Source organism: Xiphophorus couchianus, chromosome 11 (assembly GCF_001444195.1).
Source record: "Xiphophorus couchianus chromosome 11, X_couchianus-1.0, whole genome shotgun sequence".
NCBI lineage: Eukaryota > Metazoa > Chordata > Actinopteri > Cyprinodontiformes > Poeciliidae > Xiphophorus > Xiphophorus couchianus.
Window position 1 is genome coordinate 31,319,337 of NC_040238.1, and position 21,622 is coordinate 31,340,958.

Here is a 21,622-nt window from a genome sequence, read left to right on the forward strand (position 1 = left end):
CATAAAATATTTAGGGGTCACTTTGCCCAAGGATTTTTCCAGGATTTTTTATGTCAACTATGGGCCCCTAATTTCAAATCTGAAATCTGACGTACAGAGGTGAAATCTGATCCCTTTCTCAAATTTACACTCCAGAGTGGAGTCGGTCAGAATGAACATTCTCCCGCGCTTTTTTAAGGAAGCTGAGATCCTTCAATGTGTGCAGCAAGATGTTGGAGACCTTTTATCACAGTGTTGTTGCCGGTGCCATCTTCTTTGCTGCTATGTGTTCGGGAAGCAGCATCAGAGCCTCTAATAGGCTCTAATAGACTAGACAAAATCATCAGGAAAGCTGGCTCTGTACTGGGACTAAGGCTGGAGTCCCTGGAAACTGTGGTGGAGAGGAGGACATTGAAGAAGGTTCTGTCTATTATGGACAATAAACAGCACCCTCTCCACCACATAGTGGACACACAGCGGAGCACCTTCTCCCATAGGCTGCTCCAGCTCCGCTGTCGCAGGGACAGATACAGGAAATCCTTCCTGCCACATGCCATCTCACTGTACAATAAAAGCTAAATCATGGTTCTGCACTAATCCGTCCAATTTTGCACAACTGCACTGTGGCACACTTGTTGTACATACAGTATATTTACATATACATATCTGCATTTTTTAAATCTTGCAAGGACTGCTCTTAAGTTGCTTCTATATTAACAGCATTTTATGTTTTTACAATTTATAGCATTTTATATTTTATTTTATCTACAACTACTACTCAGTGGTAGTTGTTATTGTGTCTTGTCTCTATGCTGTAACTGCGAAGTAATTTCCCTGCTGGGATGAATAAAGTACTTCTATTCTATTCTATATCTATTTCAATGTTTACCTATCTTGATATCAGAAAGGCGTTTCATAGAGTGGGAAAGATTAATATCTCAATAGATTTGGCAGGGGAAAAAGGCAAAGGTTAGGTATAAAACGCTGCAGTTAAAGAAAGAGAAAGGTGGACTGGGTTTTCCCAATCTACAGATTTATTACCTTGCAGCTCAGTTAAGACCAGTGTTCTGTCTAAGCTCTCCATCCTACGATGCAAGGTGGAAAGATTTGGAAGGAACAGTGGAAGGAAAACCTTTAATATCAGTGCTAATGGACAAGGATTTACAGGAGGGGCTGAATATACCACATGAGTCAATGCTACACACAATGCTGGATTCTTGGAGAAAGGTAATTAAAATTTGTGGATTGGGTAACCAGATAAAAATACTCAGATGGTGTGCATTTGATTCAACTTTTAAACCGAACAAGATTGACAGAAGATTTAGAGGATTGATCTAAAAAGGATTAACCACTTACTATACATTTACCCAGAAGGGGGTGTTTCAGAGTTTTGAGGAGCTTCAGAGATCTAATGGGCTGGAGAGGGACGACTTCTTTAGATATCTACAGGTTAGGGCTTATTTTAATCAAAATATATGTGACAATTGGGAAACAGCCAAACCTGGACTTTTTAAGGTGTTTTTGTCTTTGTTGAAGTCAGGTTCATGCAAGAAACTTGTTTTCTTGCTGTACAATGGTATTCTATCCTCTAAACAAGGTGACACAAACTACATAAGAAACAAGTGGGTAAAAGAAGGAAGCCTATCCATCTCAACTGAAGTCTGGGAACAGATTAACAAATTACACTGGATGACCTCGAGCTCCAATACATGGAGACAGTTCTGCTGGAAAAACACTGTTCGATATTTTGTAACTCCAGTTCAGAAAAAACATCGGGGCATGCTGGAGACTCTGTGGAACAAATGGGGCAAATCATCATCACATCTTCTGGGGTTGTCCTGTGATTAAAGTTTTTTGGGAGCAATTATGTTCACACCTAAATAACATCTTTACTGAAAGAATCCCATGTAAATGTGAATCCCTATATTTAGGAAACATTTCATTTTATAACTGGAATCTGGATGATAAAAAACTGCTGTTAATGCTTTTGGCAGCGAGCAAAAAGTCAATCACTAGAAAATGGTTAAAGCCTGAAGCACCTACAGTTGAGGACTGGGTCAATATTGTACAGGACATTTACATTCTGGAGAAGTTCTTTTTCTGTTCAAGATCGAAGGGAATCGTTCTTCAGGATCTGGTTTAAATGGACAACCTATGTAAAATCAGTAATTCCTGTGGACTAAATATGTCAATCACATGCAAATACTGTTGTGCAGTGTATTGTACCCTGGCTTAGGATTATGGCAAAATTATGCTCTTGATTGTGTTTTCTTTTTTTCCTCCTAACATAAGAAGAATCAGATCTGACCCTCCTTTACCCCCCACTCTCTCTTGTGTTATGGTTGTTTGGTTACTGTAAAAAAAAAAAAAAAAACTGGATTGGCTTATGCTATTCCTTCTTATACTTCCACTGTGTTGGAAGTTGAATTGTACAATGTAATTGTAACTTGCCTTTCCAAATAAAAGATTAAATATAAAAAAAAAATTTAAAAAAGTTGTGTGAACCACATGTGTGGTTTTCATGTGGTCACATGGGATTTTTTTGTAAGGGTGGTGATGGCAAGGATTTCCTCCAGGAGAGAGCACACACCCTATCTGGTTCGCCTCAGCAGACAGCTCAAAAGTGATTGCTTGCCTGAGGCCTGATTGCCAGGCGCCGTAACACTGAGCGCCTAGTCTTGGACTTCCTCCAAGTCTGACTTGGAGGAAAAGACCATAGCCAATGTGCTGTTCCTGTTGCTGCAGTAGTTTCCATCCGGGTCTTTGCTACACATATATTATTTTTTTTACTTTTGTCCTGACAAACGTCCAAGTTAACATCCTCCAGCATGTTAACTGTACACTCCAGCATTCAGGTAACACCTGATTCAACTTGTTTTGCTGATACATTTGGGATAAAAAAAAAAAAAAAAGCCATAGACTACTTTTTTGTGTGCTATAAAACATTTTATTTATTAGACAAAAATATCCACGTGTTGCATTTTAGGAACATTCAAAATAAAAGCAGCTTTTGGCAGAAATGGAAATCAGACAACACTACATGGTGAAAATCCTGCTGCCATGTGTTCAGATGCAGAAACAGAAAAAACATGGCAACTGATTTTTCCTTCAATCTACTTTTAGTTGTGTCAGCAAAGCCATGGACTCCAGTCTAAAGCCAGCCTCATCAAAATAGGCTCCAATATATACTCAAATATTTACAATGTAAACTAATGACAGAACAATGTTTAAGGGTTGGATGAGAGTTAGAAGTCCAGAAAGGTGTAAAACATCCTAATGTCAATGTATGTTTATAGCTAAGGTTACAGCATTGACCTCTATTATTCGCTTCTGTTCTGTTTATCCGGAGCACTGAGGTGTAAATAACTCCACCAAGAAAAGCCAGCAGCAAAAACATGTTCCATAAGAACTGACCTTTAATGATGAAGATGTGATTCATTTCAGCAAAATAACACTTTTCTAACACCTGCTCAAAAAACAGAGCACATCAAACCAGTTGAAGTTTGATGTGTTCAAACTTCAACTGGTTTGAAGTTGGAAAGTAAGTAGTTACTTTCCACCTGTAAGTCTGTGATGAAGACCAGGGGTTCATCACTAATAAAAGAGTATTGATGGTATGTTATGTTTATTTACAGACTAAATGTTTCCTGTTTCAGTTTTTTATTTCAGTTGCATTGTGACATTTAGTTGAACAGTCTTTCAGGTAGGGAGACTGGCCATCTTTCCTGTACAGGGAGAATGTGGGGAGAAATGTAAGTCTGTTTCTGATAACTTCTATGAGCTTGCTAATTGTTTGAGAGCTTACCTTTCCCAGTGTGTCTCCTCAGCAGGGTGGAGCAGCAAAGGGAGACAGATGCTCCAGGTGCTTTTGAAAAGCTCCTGGAGCACACCATGTCAATTAGGAGGGGTAATGCTCTGAGTATTTATATTAAATTTACATTAAGTTAAATGTATGCTTTGACTGACCTTAGTTTAGTTGTAATTATTTGCATGCATGTAAGTATTTATTGGTACCATTTATTGTTTTTGTGTTAGGTTTGTGTAAATAATGTTTATTTCTTGTTTTGTTTTGATTACTTGGTATGAATGGTGAAATTGCCCCAGGTATAAAAGCCAGCTTGTTTGCCTCACTGTGTATTGGGTGTGGGTGCAAATGTAACATGCAGCTCTGAATAAATCCACCTCGACTGCGTTTTGTTGTCATGCCTCCTTTTTAAACCCTGAGCCTCCGCCGATCAAAGTGACAAGGTCCAATTTTCATTTGATTATTACTTACTAATTAACAGAAAATATACTTAGATTTCTTAGTTTTCACATGAAACAAAAGAAATCATCACACTTCAAGTTTATGAAGTGAGGTGGCTTCTAACACATAGTGATGATAAAGTAAACATCTGGTTTGTAAAGCTACAGAAAGCATCAAAGTTTTATTGTACATACAGTATCTGAGCAGTAGCAGTTTTCAAATCCAAGAGAATAACTGTAATCACCATGCTGTTCGATAAATAAAAACTCCAATAGTTAACTTCAGAAATTAAAGGGAAAAAATCACTGTGTAGTTCAGCTTTTGGGAGGTTTTAATCTGCTAAACTGATACTTTAAATCACGATCTTGCTGGAAAAACCAAGAAACAAAACAGAGCACTTTCATGCACTGCAAAAACTCAATCTTACCAAGTATTTTAGACTATTTTCTAGTACAAGTATCTTAATACACTTAAAATGAGACAAATCTAACTTACAAGGAACTTTTCTACAAAACACAAGAGCTTATTTTGAGTTGATAATTCCTTTATACTTAAGAAACAGTCCTATTTGCACTGGTATTACACTGGTATTGTAAATCCAGTAGCCCGTATTTCACAATCAATGGGCAGTGGACCATTACGTAGCAACTTGGTACTTGGTAAGATTTTGTTTTTTTGCAGTGTGGACAAGATACTATAAAACATCTGGATAATGAAAACCATTCCAATCAAACACAGAGAAAGTGAGAAATACGATGATAAACAAAAGTGGGTCATATACTTAATTAGATAAGGTAATACTTCATAAATAAATAAAAGTATGTTTGCCACTTGAGTCTCTGAAATCTCTGACTTGTTTACTCACACTCATGAACATACTGCTTTTATCAGCGTCTTGGTCATAGTCTGAGAATCTGCAGGACACCGATGAATGAATCTGCCTCGTGTTTATACTCTACATGCCAGTCTCAATGTTTGTGGCCATTGTGGATTTCGTGTTTGGACTCCTAAGACATCACCTGATGGCAGGAAGTCCATTGTCGTCGGACAGGAGCGGTTCTCCTGGATGAAAGAGGAGAAACGTGTCTGATCCTGCAGAGATGGTTCATTCTTATGTACATAACACACTTTTTTCCCCAGTCAGGAATTCTTCCAAAGAAGCCAGCAGTAACATTTGCATGGTCCAAAATTAATGCATTTTCGTAATAATGATTTCTATTTAAAGCAAACATTGATACACATTACTGCAGCTCCCACAAAAAAATGTTAAAGAACACCCACAGGTGGGTGGAGTAGCCAAAATATTACTACTTTTAAGATAGCACTACTTAAGTAAAAGCAAAAAGTAGCCGTCTAAGAAAATGCTCAACTTAGAGTAAAAAGTATTTGGTTAAAAGGCTACTCAGTAACTGATTAAAACAATAATCACTTAATATTTAAAAAATACGTCAGACATAACAAAATATAATTTTTTCTTTATTTTTTTCTCCGAAGAGTTTTTGCGGCGCTAGTGGCTCATATTTTTTTCTACAGTAGGCAGACAGGAAGGAGGGTGAGGAGAGGGGGGAAGACATGCGGCAAAGGTCGTCGGGACCGGGAGTCGAACCCGCAACGTCCGCGTCAAGGACTAAGGCCTCCAAATGTGGGGCGTGCTAACCCCCTGCGCCACCACGGCACGCCCACCAAAATATAATTACCGTAAATTCTGGACTGTCAGCCGGTATTTTTTTTCCCCACACTTTGAAAACTGCGGCCTATATTAAGGTGCGGCTAACGCGTGCTTTTATTTTCATGCCACCAAAAATATTTTGACTCGTAACACTAGACCAATCAAATTGATGAGTTGTTCGCAGAGGTCCAATGAAATTGTGCTATAAATCAAGAGCAAGTTCACAATTCAATGACTGGTATTGTAAATCCAGTAGCACCTTCAGCTGTACGCACTGTGCATACCTTGAGATTTTCCTTTAAGTAAAAAAATTAAAAATAAATTAAAACATTTTTATTTTCATTATCTAACCGTCTTCTACTAATAACATTGTGGGGGAAAAAAGGTATTTTGTGTCAAAATATCTTGTATGTAGAGGCACATCTGTATGTCTTTGGGGGTGTGCACATCTTATGCCTAAATGTTATTCATCAGTTTATTTTGTTTGTTTATTTGGCAGATTGTCACATGCAGTCATACACATTGACTGCATAGATACTGCATATGACTATGCAGTGAAGCTAGCTAAAAACTAATAAGTGGAGTTTTAATCTCCCCGTAGTTCTAAGAGGGGTCGAGTAAACCCTGCCAGAGGTGGGGCACAGTTGTGGCAGGGTTGCCAGTTTAACAGCTTTTTTTTCCTTTTTTTTTTTCTGTGGTTTCACAAACTAAAGAGCTGACGGGTCTCCCGATTGGTCGACCATGACATCTGCTGCGCTTTTCTTGAATGTCGAGCTAAGACTGCGAGTTAAACAGTTAAATCAAGTTGAAACTTTGCCAAAAGAGTAGAAATCAAGCAAACATTGTTGCTTCACCTTCTCCTCCTCTGGAAGTCTCAGACACATCACCTGAACCTTGGGATCTCCACCCTCCATGGATCCAAGGATAGGTTTTGCTTATCTGTCTTTATTATTTAGTATAATTTGTAAATAAAAAAATAAAAAAAGATTAGATCCTTTGTTTTTGTGAAACATGTACATATGGCCAGTATTTCTGTGACCTAGGTTTGTGCTGTTTTTGTGCAACAGCAACACGCACATAATGCATGTAAGACGTTGGGGATGTGGCTGTGTTCATGTGGGTCAGGTGCAGTGGTGGGTTCGCCCTGAGAGAGACGCCTGTGGCCCGGCAAAGCGTTGCGGTTCTAGCGGTGTCCGGTGAGTATAAGCAACGTAATTGCTGGTATGTACAGCCGTATTACAGGCACCGTTCGAAAAAAAGGATTTGCCATATGTATTTGTTTATGTTATCATATGGTCTAAGTATATGGATTAAATTAAAAGTTAAAAATATCCTCAAGTGTAATATCTTTCTTTGTAAATAGAATACACAGAAATAGAATAAGTGGGATGCCTGCGGCTTAAAATCCGTTGCAGACTGTACAATTACAAAATTGATTTTCTTTCTAAAATTAAAGGATGCGGGTTTTAATCAGGTGTGCTCTGTAGTCTGGAATTTACAGTATGTGGAAATGTTGGTATTTTAAAGACAAAAAAAAAACATATAAAAGCAATTACAAAATAACATCAGACTAAATAAATTTTTTTCAAATCACTTTCTTTCAATATAAAATTTATGAAACTAACAAAAACTACAGGTGTGTCTGTGTCTGAAGAATTCTTGGTTAAAACAAGGTTGTTCTTCAACTGAATGTTGTTCTTCATTAAAAAAATAGAACAGAGGGTAGAGTATCCAGAAAGCTTACTCAAGAGTAATAATACTTCATGATAAAATTACTTAAGTAAAAGTACAATATAGTAAAAATACTCATAAAAGTACATATTTCCCAGAATGTACTGGGAAATATCTCTTCACATAAATGAAGAGAGTAAATGAAACTATGGACTATGCAACTTTGAAAATAATCGGAAGGTTAAACTAAAAGGTTTTTAATGTCCAGCGCATCATTTCCCAAATAAGGTTTAGGAATATTTTCAAATAAATTCTTTGATCTAAAAGGTTGAAATTACTTTCCATATGAAATTTTAACTAAAGCTAAGTTACCACATGAGGAGTATATAGCAAAATCAAAACTACAGAAAAGTAGACTTTTTAAAAAATGCCCAGTCAAGTGTTTCTATGTTTGATTTTATTACTCTTTTAATGTTAGATGGTATTTAGACTCTGAGGCAGAAAATCTGGTTAATAGTTGGCATTAAAATGTATAAAGCTAAGCTACTATAAGTTAAGACAAAGATTAAAAATCAAGTTTCAGTCAAGATACTGGTTTAGAAATTGTGTATTGCCATTAGTTACGGAGTACCACAGGGCTCAGTGTCAGAGCTCATAACTGAGCATGCTGATCATGCTCAGTTATGTTTCTTTTATTCATAAGGTCTGATTAATAAAATCAGCTAATCACACAACTTTTAAATTTTGAGAATATTTTTGGACCACAGCATCTGGAGAACAGCATTTATCTTCCATTATAAATGTAAAGAACCTTATAGTGAACCAGGTACTGTACTTCCTAACCTATAAAACAGGTTTTCTAAGAAGTCTTCTTTCATCTACAGTATTGCACAAATTAGAAATATACCATCTCAGCATGATGCATAAAAAACCACCCATCTTTCTGTTACCTCAACTCTGGACTATTGTAATTCTTTAAACAGTGCAGAACAAGTTCTGATGAAAATTCAAAGTTAAGGTAAATTTGTATTCAAATTTAGATTTTTATTGGTTCACTGCAGGGTTATAATAGTTTTGGGCTTGTAATTAGAGTTTATTCTTATTTCATTGTAAATATTTGTCTAATTTAGTTTAAAAACAAAAAAATAGTTTTTAGAGTGTGTTTGCTATTTTTAATGAGATATTAGTTAAATTTTGTTAATTCTGGCTTAGTTATTAGTTATAAAAGTAGTTTAATTTTTTTCACAAGTTGGTTAATTCTTAGATGGAGAATTCAAATATTATAGTATTTTTTTTTTTCTTTACTTTTGAGCGGTCAGAAGAAGGCCACAAATTCTTATTACCAATATATACTGTAGATGGTTGAATTTCATGACTTTTTTCTAAATCATTTTACATCTCAAGCGCAGAGTAATCTGGGCTTGAGATGTAATTTGTAATTGATAAAATAATTGAAAATTTTTATTAAAATAATTGAAAAGTAATTGAAAATTTGTAATTGATAAAAACAGAAGTTTTGATGTGTGATTTTTTATGTTTTGTCATGGATGATGTGAGTCACCTGTGCAGGGAGGAGTGTGGTTGTCATATCGGGAATTGCTGCTCTGCAGAGCCTCGTCCTCAGTGTCGCTGTCACTGCTGGTAGCTGCCATCAACACAGATGACGACTGATCTACAAACAACACATTTTGACATTTTAATTTAAAAACATTGGAAAATGTAATTTTTTTTACCTTCTCAGCCAAAACCCAACAGCTGAGTTAACAGAAAGTCTCTCTTTTAATGTTGGCTTTGCCCTTTTGGTAAATAACCCATCAAAGCTAAATAAGCACGCAATTTCACATTAAGAATTAGGCCTCTCACTTCAATAAATTTTGTTAGACAATAAATTGTCCCAGAAGTTATTGCAATAAATGAGAGTAAAGGGGCGGGGCTTGTAGGAGCTTGTTCAAATTTTCAGCCCAAGTCTGCAGTTTCAAAAAAGTTACATACTGCAGCTTTAAATATTTAAAGTAAATAAATAAAACAACCAAAACAACATATAAAAATGGATGCTGAAGTCTCGGTAAACAAAACTGTCCTTCAAAATAAGGGCTAGTTGAAACCAATGCACCAGACTGAAGACTTCTGTCATTCAGTTTTTGGTAGAAAGAAAGAGAGAAAAGACAAAACCAATAAATCATGTAAATGGAGACAGTCAAGCTTGTTTTAATTAATCATGTTGAGTTATTGCAACAGGCTTATTAAAGATTTTTGTTTATTTCACTCACAAGTAGGAGTCGCTCGATAATATTTTGCTAGAACCAGAACCAAACGAGGAGAAGCAGCTTTCAGCATCTATGCACCACAAATTTGGAACAAACTTCCAGAAAACTGTAAAACAGCTGAAACACTGACTTCTATAAAATCTCAACTAAAAACCCACCTGTTTAGAATTGTATTTGAAATGTAATCAATTACAAATTTATTGATGGAACTTGACTTAATGCTGTGTTTTGATTGTTGATTCTATCTTGCATTGTGTTTCTGTGTTTGTACTGATGTAAAGCACTTTGAAATGCCTTGCTGCTGAAATGTGCTATACAAATAAAATTTGATTGATTGATTGATAGACAATAAATTGTTTATTGCGATAAACAATAATATTTTTGAGACCATTTTAAAGTAACATAACGGAAATTGCATAATACTGCAAGTATAATGTCTCAAATATGAATAAACTTTAATTTCTAATGAATATTTAACACTGTACATTTTGAATTTCTAAAAAATAAACAAAACAACTGAAATGACAAATAAAATTAATAATGACCTCTCTTAAAAAAAAATTGCCCTTCAAATAAGGGTCTAGTTGGCACCAACGTGCCAGACTAAAAACTTTTGTCATCCAGCATTTGGTACAAAGTCAGAACAGAAAAAAATGAACAATCATGCAAATGGAAATGAAATGGAATGATAACAAGTTGGCAACCAAAGAGTGAGTGAGCTGCTAGGAAACCAAAGAGTGAGAGTTGCTAGGCAACCAAAGAGTGAAATAGAAAATGCCACCAGTCCTACTTTGCAGGCTGTCAGAGGTTGAGTGGCTAAAACTCTTTCCTCTCCCTACGTCGTCCAGACTGCCGTGCTGTTCTGGATCAGAGTTCAGTGAATATTCCATATATATTGAATATTCTCAGACGATTTATTTATTCATACTATGTGCCTGTTGCGATATACATTGTTCTTGATTTATTGTCCAGCCCTATACAAAAGACTTATTAAAGATTTTTGTTCATTTCACTCCCAACATTTGCAAGTATATTAAACAAAACAGCTTTAAACTGCTGACCAGCTGTATTTAGCAGCTAATGCTACATAGATCTGCTGAACCCACCCTCATTTGACTGTGCTGGCGCAGAAATTCCCTCCAGCAGGGACTGATGGGAGTTTCTCGAGCTTTCCAGCTCACACTCCAACACAGTGGCCCTGCAGTAGGAGGAAATAAAATAATTATTTGATGATTTAGAGAGGCGATGTTGTTTACTGCTGCAGGAGGAGAGTGTGACTGGCACCCCAGAGTCCTGCCGCTGCAGGCCTTGCTGGCAGTTATGTAGCTCAGTCCTCCCAGGGAGAAGATCTCGTCTCTTGGCCCAGATGCGGCATACAGCTGTTTCTCTGCTGAGCACTTTTGCTTGGTGCTGGGGGAGGCTTGATCTGACGAGGAGGAGCTCAGAGACACAAGGGGTCCACTGGTGGCTTCAGATTGGAGCTCTCCTGGAACAGATCAAGACGGAATTGCAGTTCTGATTTATTTTTTAAAATACAGAACATGATGAAGAAATCAAAGTTTTGGCAACACAATACATCAATAAGCAATTAAAATGTAGCGACAGTAAATTGAGCTAAACAAGTCCATCATTCAGAAAAAGAAAACTTGCTTTCAACTGTTAGAGGAGGTCTGAAGTCAGATTTAAAGGTAGCCTATTATTCATCCTTGAACAGTTTAGGATGGGCCTATGGGCTATACATGTTCATTACATGTTTTGCACATAATTCTCAGATTAGATGTTAGTCTACTGAGATCTGCTATTTTTAGCTCTTTTCCAAACACTCTTACATGAAAATGGATGCAAACAGATGCATTTATACACACATCTTTGAAAAGCATTAGAAGAGCCTCCTGCACAAGCAAAAAGAATGCAGCAAGTAGCTTCTGAATGGTAAGTGAACAACAAAACACATTTCCAACAGCCATTTTCCAGCGCATGCAGCGGTAAAACAAGCTGATCAAACATGCGGGAGCTCTGCTTGGGCTGCTAGGTAACAATGTACTGCCCATAAAATGTGAGTCAACATTCTGAAGGTTCATTTTCTGAAGGAACAGCTCATTTACAGAAGTAAAATTGTTTAACTTTTGAAACTAAGCTATTTACATTTTTTTCCTAGAAAATTTCTGAGATTAATAAAAAAAAATTTAGGTGGAAATTTACTCCCTTATTTGTCTATGTACAACGTCCCTTGTTAGTCAGTAAAAATGACTTGTTTCTTTGCTCAAATTTTATTCCGCCAAGTACCACACCCGAACAGACAACCAGAGAAGAAGAAGAGTACAAACACAAAAACATATATTCCTCGCATAACGGTGCCCCTAGCGGATGGACATGTAATACAAACAAAACATAGGAGTAACATCCCTGATATGCCATTGTATGATTAAATTGTCCTGTCGAGACTAAACTTAACAGCTGAGATAAACATATTAAAGGCAAACTTACTTAAAAAAAACAGCTTAAGACATTTTAAGACCTCCATTTTAAATACCTGAACATGGACACCTTGTACACATATTGAATATCTACGGAAATATCTCAATGGGCTAAGCGGGGGTATTCAACTTCAGTGAAAGTTCAGGGCTTGTGTCCTGCAACCTTGATCACTGCAAAAGGTAGTGTCACAAGATATTAAGGTTTCTAGGCTTGTCACAATAATCAATAAATCAATTAACCGCATGATAAATTAAAACAAACTCAATAATTTCCACTGGTATGATTTATCATTTATCTCTATTATTCTCTCTTTCTAACAAAAACTTGAATATAAAAGTCTTCGGTCTGGTGCTTTGGTCTCAATTTTGTTTACAAAAACTTCAAAATTCATTTTATTTGTTGTTTTGTTTATTTATGTTGGATATTTAAAATGTCTACCAGTTCCAGTATTAAACGTTCATTAGAGTGTAAAGTTTACTGATCTTTTAGAATGTGTTCTTGCATCATCATTTTGCCATTACATTACTTAAAAATGGTCTCAAAACAATATTATCGTTTATTGCAATAACTTCTGGACGAATTTATCGTCCAGCAAAATTTGTTATTGTGACAAGCATAAAGATTTCCAATATTTGCTGTTTTGTCATTTAAAATATTGAACTAAAAAAATATATAAAAATAATAAATAAAAGAAGGAAAGTCTGATTTGGATTAATTCTTCGATAAATATTGAGAGATGGTATGAAACTTTTGTAAGTTTTAAGCTTTTCAGAAAATAGTTGTGTTTTTATTTATTGTGGACAAATTTGTTGTTTCTGTTTTTGGTGTAAATAATTCTCATAAAAAGGAGAAAAAATAACTAATAACTGAACCCATCTAAATAAATCTGACAACTTAGAAAATCTGAAGTTGAAATCTACGGAGCCCCCTGGGGCAAATGGGGATTTTTTTTAAATTTTGTGTTACCTCGCAAAAGATTTTGCGTTCTCTCGCAATAATGTACTGATTAGTAACTGAATACTGCAAGCCTTTTTTACGATGGCCATCATACTTTCTGCTATTATATAAGGCTTTAGTGAGGTTTTTCCATGTATCTTAATATCTCGTTGTGAGATATCTGACTATCTGAAGTTTTTTATCTTTTTCTATAAGATAGAAATGCACCACAAACCTGTAATATAAACAGAAGATTTCTGTAAGTAGGAAAGAAGAAAAAAATACATCCAAACTTTTTGGACTATTTCTGGGATATTATCACGTGGTAATGAGTCATCTGACAGTTTTGATTGTGTCTCTTGTGTTGGTAGTCTGCATGGTTTAAAGGGATGTTTACATGTGCAGTTCCGTTGCAACCTTACACAGACTGTGAATTAATCGATTTCAATCAGTTTTGTGCACCAAAGAGTTAGGAATAAACTCTGAGGTTCTTTAAATGTGCATACATTTGAAATTTTAAATTGACATTTGTGACTGTATACAAAATAGACCAGCAAATATTGCAGTAACCATATTGTGAGGGAAAGCAAAAGAAACATCTCTCCCCATGTCTCCTACAGGGCTCTGTAGAAACCAATCAAATTCAATGTTTGTTAAAGAAAAAATATGTACATACAATGCTGTGCAGAAAGTAAGAATGTTAAGAGACGAGCGCTGCATTGTGCCAAAACAACCCAGTTTAAAACAGATGAGCCACTCAAGAATCAGCAACTATTTTCAGCCGTACTCCAACAGCACAGAGAGCAGAGTGGATGGTTTTAGAGCTACACTGAACAAATACTTATAAGTCAAGTAGAACCAGGCTTTAAAAACAAGATGTTCTCCATAATGCCTCAGAACATTGTGGTGAAAAATTTAAAGCTAAACAGCAGTTTATCTGACTTAAGAAATGTTTAAACTCTCACTGTACTGGCTGCTGTTGTAAGACTGAAGTACAGTTGCAGCTTTTCTCTGCTACCCCTAATTCTAATTGTCCAATATACTTTATTGGGTTTGAAAAGAACTTGAAAAAGCTGGACTAACCTTCTCCAGCTCCTGTCCCATCTTTAGGATGCGGGCTGAGCTCTGCAGCGGACTCTGCTCCTCTGAGGTCATCTTTCATGTCCTCGGAGCTCCTCCTTTTCACAAGCAAAGGCCCTCCACTGCTGTCCAGAACGGGAGACAGAGACTTCCTGGCTGCAGACAGAAAAACATGCTGGAACAATCTAGGGATAATGTCACGTTTTAATACAATACAATGCCAGCTTTATCATGATTTAATTATACAAACAGATTTGACTTCATAATTCATTAATTAAGGCCAGAACACAGGAGTTTCTTCTCTTCTTTTGCTATAGTATTTCTAGGGCTGAAACAGATTAATCGTGATTAGTAATTATTAACCGATTATTTAAATAATTGTCAATATTTGGTAATCAATTAATTGTTAGCTGGAGTATACGGACTCAAAAAAGACAATTACCTCATAAAACTGTACAAAAAATATACAGTTTGCATTTAAGATAAAAAAAAAAACTTTGTAAATATGTTCTGCCTTGAACACAAGGGCGTAGGTTTGGTCTAAGTTTTGGTGGGACCTTACAACTTACTGACCAACACCCCCCCGACCATTTTTGACCGGGGGGGGGGGCACCACATTGGCTTAATGACCCCTCCCCCCAACCATAACCATAACTTGATCATACATCTTGTGTATACTCAGCAGATCAGTTCAAGAACACTTTACTTTTTCCTTTTCAAAATTCAGCAGCGTAACCTGGTTTGTATTCACACTAGCTTAACTTAATTTAAGACTAACACTTCAAATGCCATATTTACTGAGATAATTTCGCAGTATAACTAACACCTCACCTGGAGCCCTGAAGCTCCAGGCACCTCTCCATCGTTCTGCTCTGCCCCTTGCTCTGCTGTCTGAGCATCCTATGTGAAAAAGTATTACATAATTAACAGACCTATTCTACCTCACATTCAGTGCTGACCTTACTAAACACCGGACTTTACAACAAATGCGTTGCGTGATAGATATCTAACTTATGGGTCCACTCACTGTACTTACAGCCGAGGTAGCGAAATAACTTCTAATGTCTGTCATCCTTTTCTTTTTTGGTGGCGACATGGTCTCGGAGACTCATAATAAATGTCAAACTCAGAAGGAGACGCGTTCACTTTCAGCACCATGGACCAAGCTTCCGTTCCGCGTGTGGCCAGCTGGCCGCCGCCTGTTGCAGCTAATCAAAGAACGTAGATCCACGTTCTTTGAGCCAATAGCGGCATGGGTCGTCATAGTTCATAACAGCGAATTTTAAAATGAATGCTACCACTGCGTAGTATATTGAAATATTAAACTAATCAGTGTAGATTTTCGTTTATTTATTTTGTTTTTGTTAAAAAATATATATATTTTTTTTAATTAATATGGCAAAAATTGGTCGGGACTATTTTATATCCCTTGAATATTGGTCGTGACATGTCACGACCGTCCATACCCAAACCTACGCCCATGCTTGAATACAAATCTCAAAGTTTTAGCTTCATTTGGTTCAAGTGCTGTAAAAAATTCTATTAAGCACATTCTGCTGTCTAAATATTAACTGGCTAAATTAAAAAATAATCAACAGATCTGCCCAACACCATATTGATGTTAAGTCCAGCAGAAAGGCTTAAGCTGGGGGGGTGTGCCGTGGTGGCGCAGGGGGGTTAGCACGCCCCACGTTTGGAGGCCTTAGTCCTCGACGCGGACGTCGCGGGTTCGACTCCCGGTCCCGACGACCTTTACCGCATGTCTTCACCCCTCTCCTCACCCTCCTTCCTGTCTGCCTACTGTGGAAAAAATACGAGCCACTAGCGCCGCAAAAACTCTTCGGAGAAAAAAAAAAAAAAAGAAAGGCTTAAGCTTTCATATCCTGATGTTAGAAATATCTTCTAGCTGCAGATGTATTATTTGCTACAAATGATAAAACATAAGCTAAAGGGGTGCTGTGTTGTTGCTTTTTAGGGAATAAAATGGTTATTTTCTTATTTTAAACAAATGAATTTATTTGATTATTTGCATTTTTAGTGCATTTCTAATTTTGTACAAAAAGGCTTAAATGAAAAAATCTGCAGAATGTAACAACTTTATAACGTATTGTCAAAATAACAGACGGATGAATAAGTAGATGGATGCTCTACAGACAGACAACTGACAAATGGATTGTTGCTTTGGAACATTTTTCTAATATGAGTCAAATATTCCTGTTCCAGGTCTTCCTGGTGACAGGAATAGGTGAGGCGCACACTGCGGGCTGTCAACCCAAGGAAGGCTGCTGGACCTGATGGCGTCCCTGGACGTGTCCTGAAAGACTGCGCCGATCAGCTGGCTGGAGTCTTCACCAGGATCTTCAACCAGTCCCTAGCCATGTCTACAGTCCCATCCTGCCTGAAATCTTCCACCATAGTCCCCATACCCAAGAAACCTCACATCTCCTGCCTCAACGACTACCGGTCAGTGGCACTAACCCCTGTGGTGACGAAGTGTTTTGAAAAATTGGTCCGGGGTCACATCACAGCACTTCTCCCTCCTGGCTTTGACCACTACCAGTTCGCCTACAGAGCCAACAGATCCACAGAGGACGCTGTGATCACGGCCCTCCATGCTGCTCTGTCACATCTGGAGCAGCAGGGGAGCTATGTGCGGATGCTCTTTGTAGACTACAGCTCTGCTTTTAATACCATCCTCCCTCACAGACTGGTGGACAAATTGGGGAACCTGGGCCTCCCTCACTCCACCTGCATGTGGATCCTGAGCTTACTGACCAACCGACAGCAGAGAGTTAGGGTGGGAAAACATACATCCACTGCCCTCAGCCTTAGTACTGGCTCTCCACAGGGCTGTGTGCTGAGCCCCCTGCTCTATTGTCTGTACACATACGACTGCACCTCTGCCCACCACAGCAACACCATCATCAAGTTTGCTGATCACAAACTTGATGATGGTGTTGTTGGGGCTCATCTCAGGAGGCGACGAGTCAGCCTACAGGGGTGAGGTGGAACGGCTGTTGGTGTGGTGCAGGGAGAACAATCTGCTCCTCAACAACTCAAAGACAAAAGAACTCATAATAGATTACAGGATGAATAAAACGGACATTACACCACTAACCATTGGGGGAAAATGTGTGGAGAGAGTAGCTGATTTCCGTTTCCTGGGGGTCCACATTGAGCAGGGCCTCACATGGAACATGAACACCTTCGAGCTGATAAAAAAGGCCCAGCAAAGACTGAACTTCCTGAGGGTTCTCAGGAGGAACAACATCAAGGAGAAGCTGCTGGTGTCCTTCTACAAGTGCTCCATAGAGAGCATACTGACCTACTGTATCTGCGTATGGTATAACAGCAGCACTACGGCTCACAGGAAAGCTCTCCAAAGGGTTGTGAATACAGCCCAAAAAATCATTGGCTGCCCTCTCCCCTCACTAGAGGACCTGCACAGCGACCGCTGTCTAAGAAAAGCACAACACATCACAAAGGACACTTCTCACCCCGGACATTCTCTGTTCACACTGCTGCCTTCAGGCAGAAGATACAGAGCAACCAGAACAAGAACCAACCATCTCAGAGACAGTTTTTACCCGATAGCAATAACAAAACTAAATGCAATCAAAAACAACCATTAATCATCATGAATGATGTATGTGAGAATGTGGCTGTTCTTATTTATTAGTTTTTTTTGGGGGGGGGTTAACAGTTATTTGTTAATTCTTACATTGTGTGTGAATTGTGAGACAGTTATTTTTTGTTTTTAAGAATATGCACTGACTGATGGCACCTTTTAAATTTCGTTGTCCTTGTGACAATGACAATAAAAAATTATCTTATCTTATAGAAAGTGTATTTTGCAACACTTTAAAGTAAAGATGATTCTGGATTATTTGAGGAGCAGCAGGAAACGATAACTGCTAACATAAATGTAAAACTATATGTAGTTCATGATGACAACAGCTCTCGAATATTTACTTCCAGCCTTAAACTCTGCCTCTGCATCAGTGCATTTTGCTGGTTAACTGCTTTCCTACTTTAAACTATTTTAAACAAACAAAAGTAGATGATTAGAGTTTTTTTGGTCCTTACTGGGTCGGCAGGCCTTGGACCGAGTCACAGCTGCTCGTCCCACCTGCTCCAGACCGTCGCCCTTATGGCAAGCCGGCAGCTCTGAACTGGCAGAATGAGCCGAAGCCTCCTCCATGCCGAAGCCACCAGATGGGCCAGGTCTGGGCTCCCCAGACTCGCGCGTCTCCAGTACTTGACTCTTGACGTCAGCCATTTTGCTGCGGACCTCCGCCATCTGAGCCTTGAGGCGGATCAACACGCCTGAGTCCGGAGCTGATCGCCGCACCACCTGTGGCCGCCGCTCCCGCTCTTTTCTGGAGTGAGCATGGGCTGCAGAAAACCAGAACAAAAACAAAAAGGAATCCAATAGAATATTCAATATATAGAATATTCCAGAATCACACGGCATGTAGATGTAGGGAGAGGAAAGGCTTTAGCCACTCAACCTCTTGTGGTTAGTGACATCGACTAACTCACTCGCTCTTTGGTTACCTAGTAGCAACCTGCTGGATTACCAGCAGCTTCAAGTTTCCCACAACTTTGGCTACTTAACAACAACCTGTTGAGTAACTTGCACAACAGCAGTTTAGGTTTTGCTACCGTGCCTCATAATTGCTTAAAAATAGGTATATAGTTTGACAGTGTTTTAGATATTGAAACCAAAAAAGAAAATCAATAATTATCAATATCGACCGATATGAAACTCTTTTATTGAAATGAGGTTTTCAACCATATCATCCAGCCCTAACAAGGATGTAGTTTTGCTCAAAAGTTGTGAAAATTCGTGGTCTGCTTATTTCCAAATTTTATCTCAGGGATTTATTTAGGATCATGAAAACAAACAATATTGTATTTCGTACAAATACAACAAATGTATCTTTAAGACAGAAAAGACTTTAAAATATCTTTCTTCAGGGAATGCTGTGGTGGCGCAGGGGTTAGCAGGCCCCACGTTTGGAGGCCTTGGTCCTCGACGCGGACGTCGCGGGTTCGAGTCCCGGTTCCGGCGACCTTTGCCGCATGTCTTCCCCCTTCTCCTCGCCCTCTTTCCTGTCTGCCTACTGTCTCAAAAAAATACGAGCCACTAGCGGCGCAAAAACTCTTTGGAGAAAAAAATGGAAAAAATAAATATATATATAATATAAATTAGAAAATAAATATGATGAAGTGATATGGCATTGAATAAGCTGATGTTTGGTTGAGTAGTTTTTATTTATGTTTTGTGTATTTGAAATATACTGTAACTGTGTTCTGAGCTGAACAGCTACTTTTCTTATGTGAACAGGGGGCAGATATTAGAACAGATTAGCGATCAACATTCATTTTTGCATGTTTATGTCAATAGGAATTTATTACTCTCCATTTCAGAAAATATATCTAAAAAATCATTCTATGCTGGAAATGTAGCATATATTATCATTTTTTAAAAAGTCGGGATTTCTTTAACTTAGTTAATATTCCTGCCACTAGATAATTAGACTGATCACAGAAGCCGTCCATGCTGTCTTTCTGTTTTTAGAGTACAGAAATCATGTCTGGCTTTTATTATGTGATGTCATAATGTAACAGCTCAACAGTTTTCCTTGCAAAAACACAAGTAACTTTTCAACAAGATAAAGACATGTTGTCTTAAATCAATAATTCCTTCATGCAAAAACTACAGTTCCATTGGCAGATTATTTCACTTATAATTTGCTATAGGAAGTAGAAGATTTTAATTAATATTAAGGAATTATCAACTTAAAACAAGCTTCTATATATTTTGCAAGATTTACTTGTAAGTTAGTTTTGCCTTATTTTAAGGTTACTAAGATATTTGCATTAGAACTCTAGACTAAAGTACTCGGCAAGATTTTGTGTTTTCATGTAACAGGGCAACAAATTTGTTTTTTTCTTTGTCGATCATATCTCATGAAATTAAAATAAATCTGTTTTTGAGTATAAAGATTTTTTACACTAAAAAAATCTTTTAATTGTAAAAACATTAAAAGAAATAAATATCTGCATAACTGTCAAATGTGACTAACAGTCAGGCTTTAATCTGAGCTACATAATCATATTTTATTTAAGAGAAACTCTGAGTATCAGTCTCTTTCACAATGATTTATGTTTCGTGCCCTGACCTTGGCTGTGGAGCAGAGACACCGGAGGCCGAGGCTGGAGGCCCCACAGAGATTCCACACTGCTGCGCTCCTTCAGGTCCAGCAGCTGGATCAGGATGACTGGATCGATTTCCAGAAGGCTGCTGCTGCCTGGCCCAGCACCTCCAACTGGAGGAGCAGAAGCTGAGCCCCCGCCGGTACCACGACCTGCAGTCACGCCTCGATGCGATGAGAGCATGCTGGAGCTGAATCCACCTGCCAATGAGAAAGTATGATAGAACCCCAGGTTCATATGGCTCTGATTTCTATGAAGAAACATGTGAGCTTCATGGTTTTCATTCAGTATTCACTAAGTATCAAAAATGTTCCCAGTGATTTTACCAGATATATTTCCACACTGTTGAGACTGGTTGGTTGGCTATACTCATTGGTTGGTTGGTAACACAAAATGGTTGGTTGGTCAGACAGAGTGAGTGTTTGGTTGGTTGGTTGTTTGGTTGGTTGGTTAGACTGGTACGTTTAGATAAAAGGATGGGGGAAATGTATGGAGCTCCAAATATTTTAAAATGTCCAAAGCTGGAATCAAATCCACAACTCTTGGACTGAGTTGAAGTGGGTTAGGGTTAGTTAGTTGTGGGAGGCAGACAGAAGCATGGAGTATAAGAAAAGGGCAAGGCAAATTTTAAATATGCCCTACGTTTTATTGAAAGAAATGAGGACACAATCAAGTCAAATCATATTGCAAGGAAAATGAAAAACAACTGCAGACATGATTTCTGGAAGAAAAGAAAATGATTAATTACAGTACACAACAGGTCTGCCAGCAAATGTTGATAGTGTAAATGGAGCAGAGGAAATTACTCAAATGTGGCAGAAGCATTATTATGAACTATTTAACTCTGTTAAAATCTCCCCATATACTGTATATACAGTACATACACAGACACATATATCTATACAGATAGATAGATAGATAGATAGATAGATAGATAGATAGATAGATAGATAGATAGATAGATAGATAGATAGATAGATAGATAGATAGATAGATAGAGATGGCATAGTTACTTTGAAAAGGTAACTTTAATCAGATTACTGATTACTCCTTGAAATAGTAACTTAGTTAGAT

At 37.8% G+C, this 21,622-nt stretch overlaps 1 protein-coding gene across 2 annotated transcripts in view; it reads right to left on the reverse strand.

Moving 5' to 3' along the window:
• Positions 1 to 3,377: 3,377 nt before the first annotated feature.
• The window catches only part of trim37 (tripartite motif containing 37), a 43,257-nt gene continuing 25,012 nt past the window's right edge, over positions 3,378 to 21,622 (reverse strand). Inside the window, exons 19-26 of one of the 2 annotated variants that reach the window (XR_003597277.1) lie at positions 20,515 to 20,748; positions 18,413 to 18,721; positions 14,330 to 14,482; positions 11,117 to 11,318; positions 10,939 to 11,030; positions 9,127 to 9,237; positions 4,470 to 5,287; positions 3,378 to 4,424 (exon numbers count right to left, since the gene is read on the reverse strand). Coding sequence is in view for 1 of the 2 variants with exons in the window: in XM_028031467.1 (XP_027887268.1) it covers positions 5,241 to 5,287; positions 9,127 to 9,237; positions 10,939 to 11,030; positions 11,117 to 11,318; positions 14,330 to 14,482; positions 18,413 to 18,721; positions 20,515 to 20,748 (1,148 nt within the window). In the remaining variant the exon portion in view is untranslated. Of the gene's footprint in view, positions 5,288 to 9,126; positions 9,238 to 10,938; positions 11,031 to 11,116; positions 11,319 to 14,329; positions 14,483 to 18,412; positions 18,722 to 20,514; positions 20,749 to 21,622 lie in introns of both variants that reach the window. The other variant, XM_028031467.1, reaches the window with a different exon arrangement.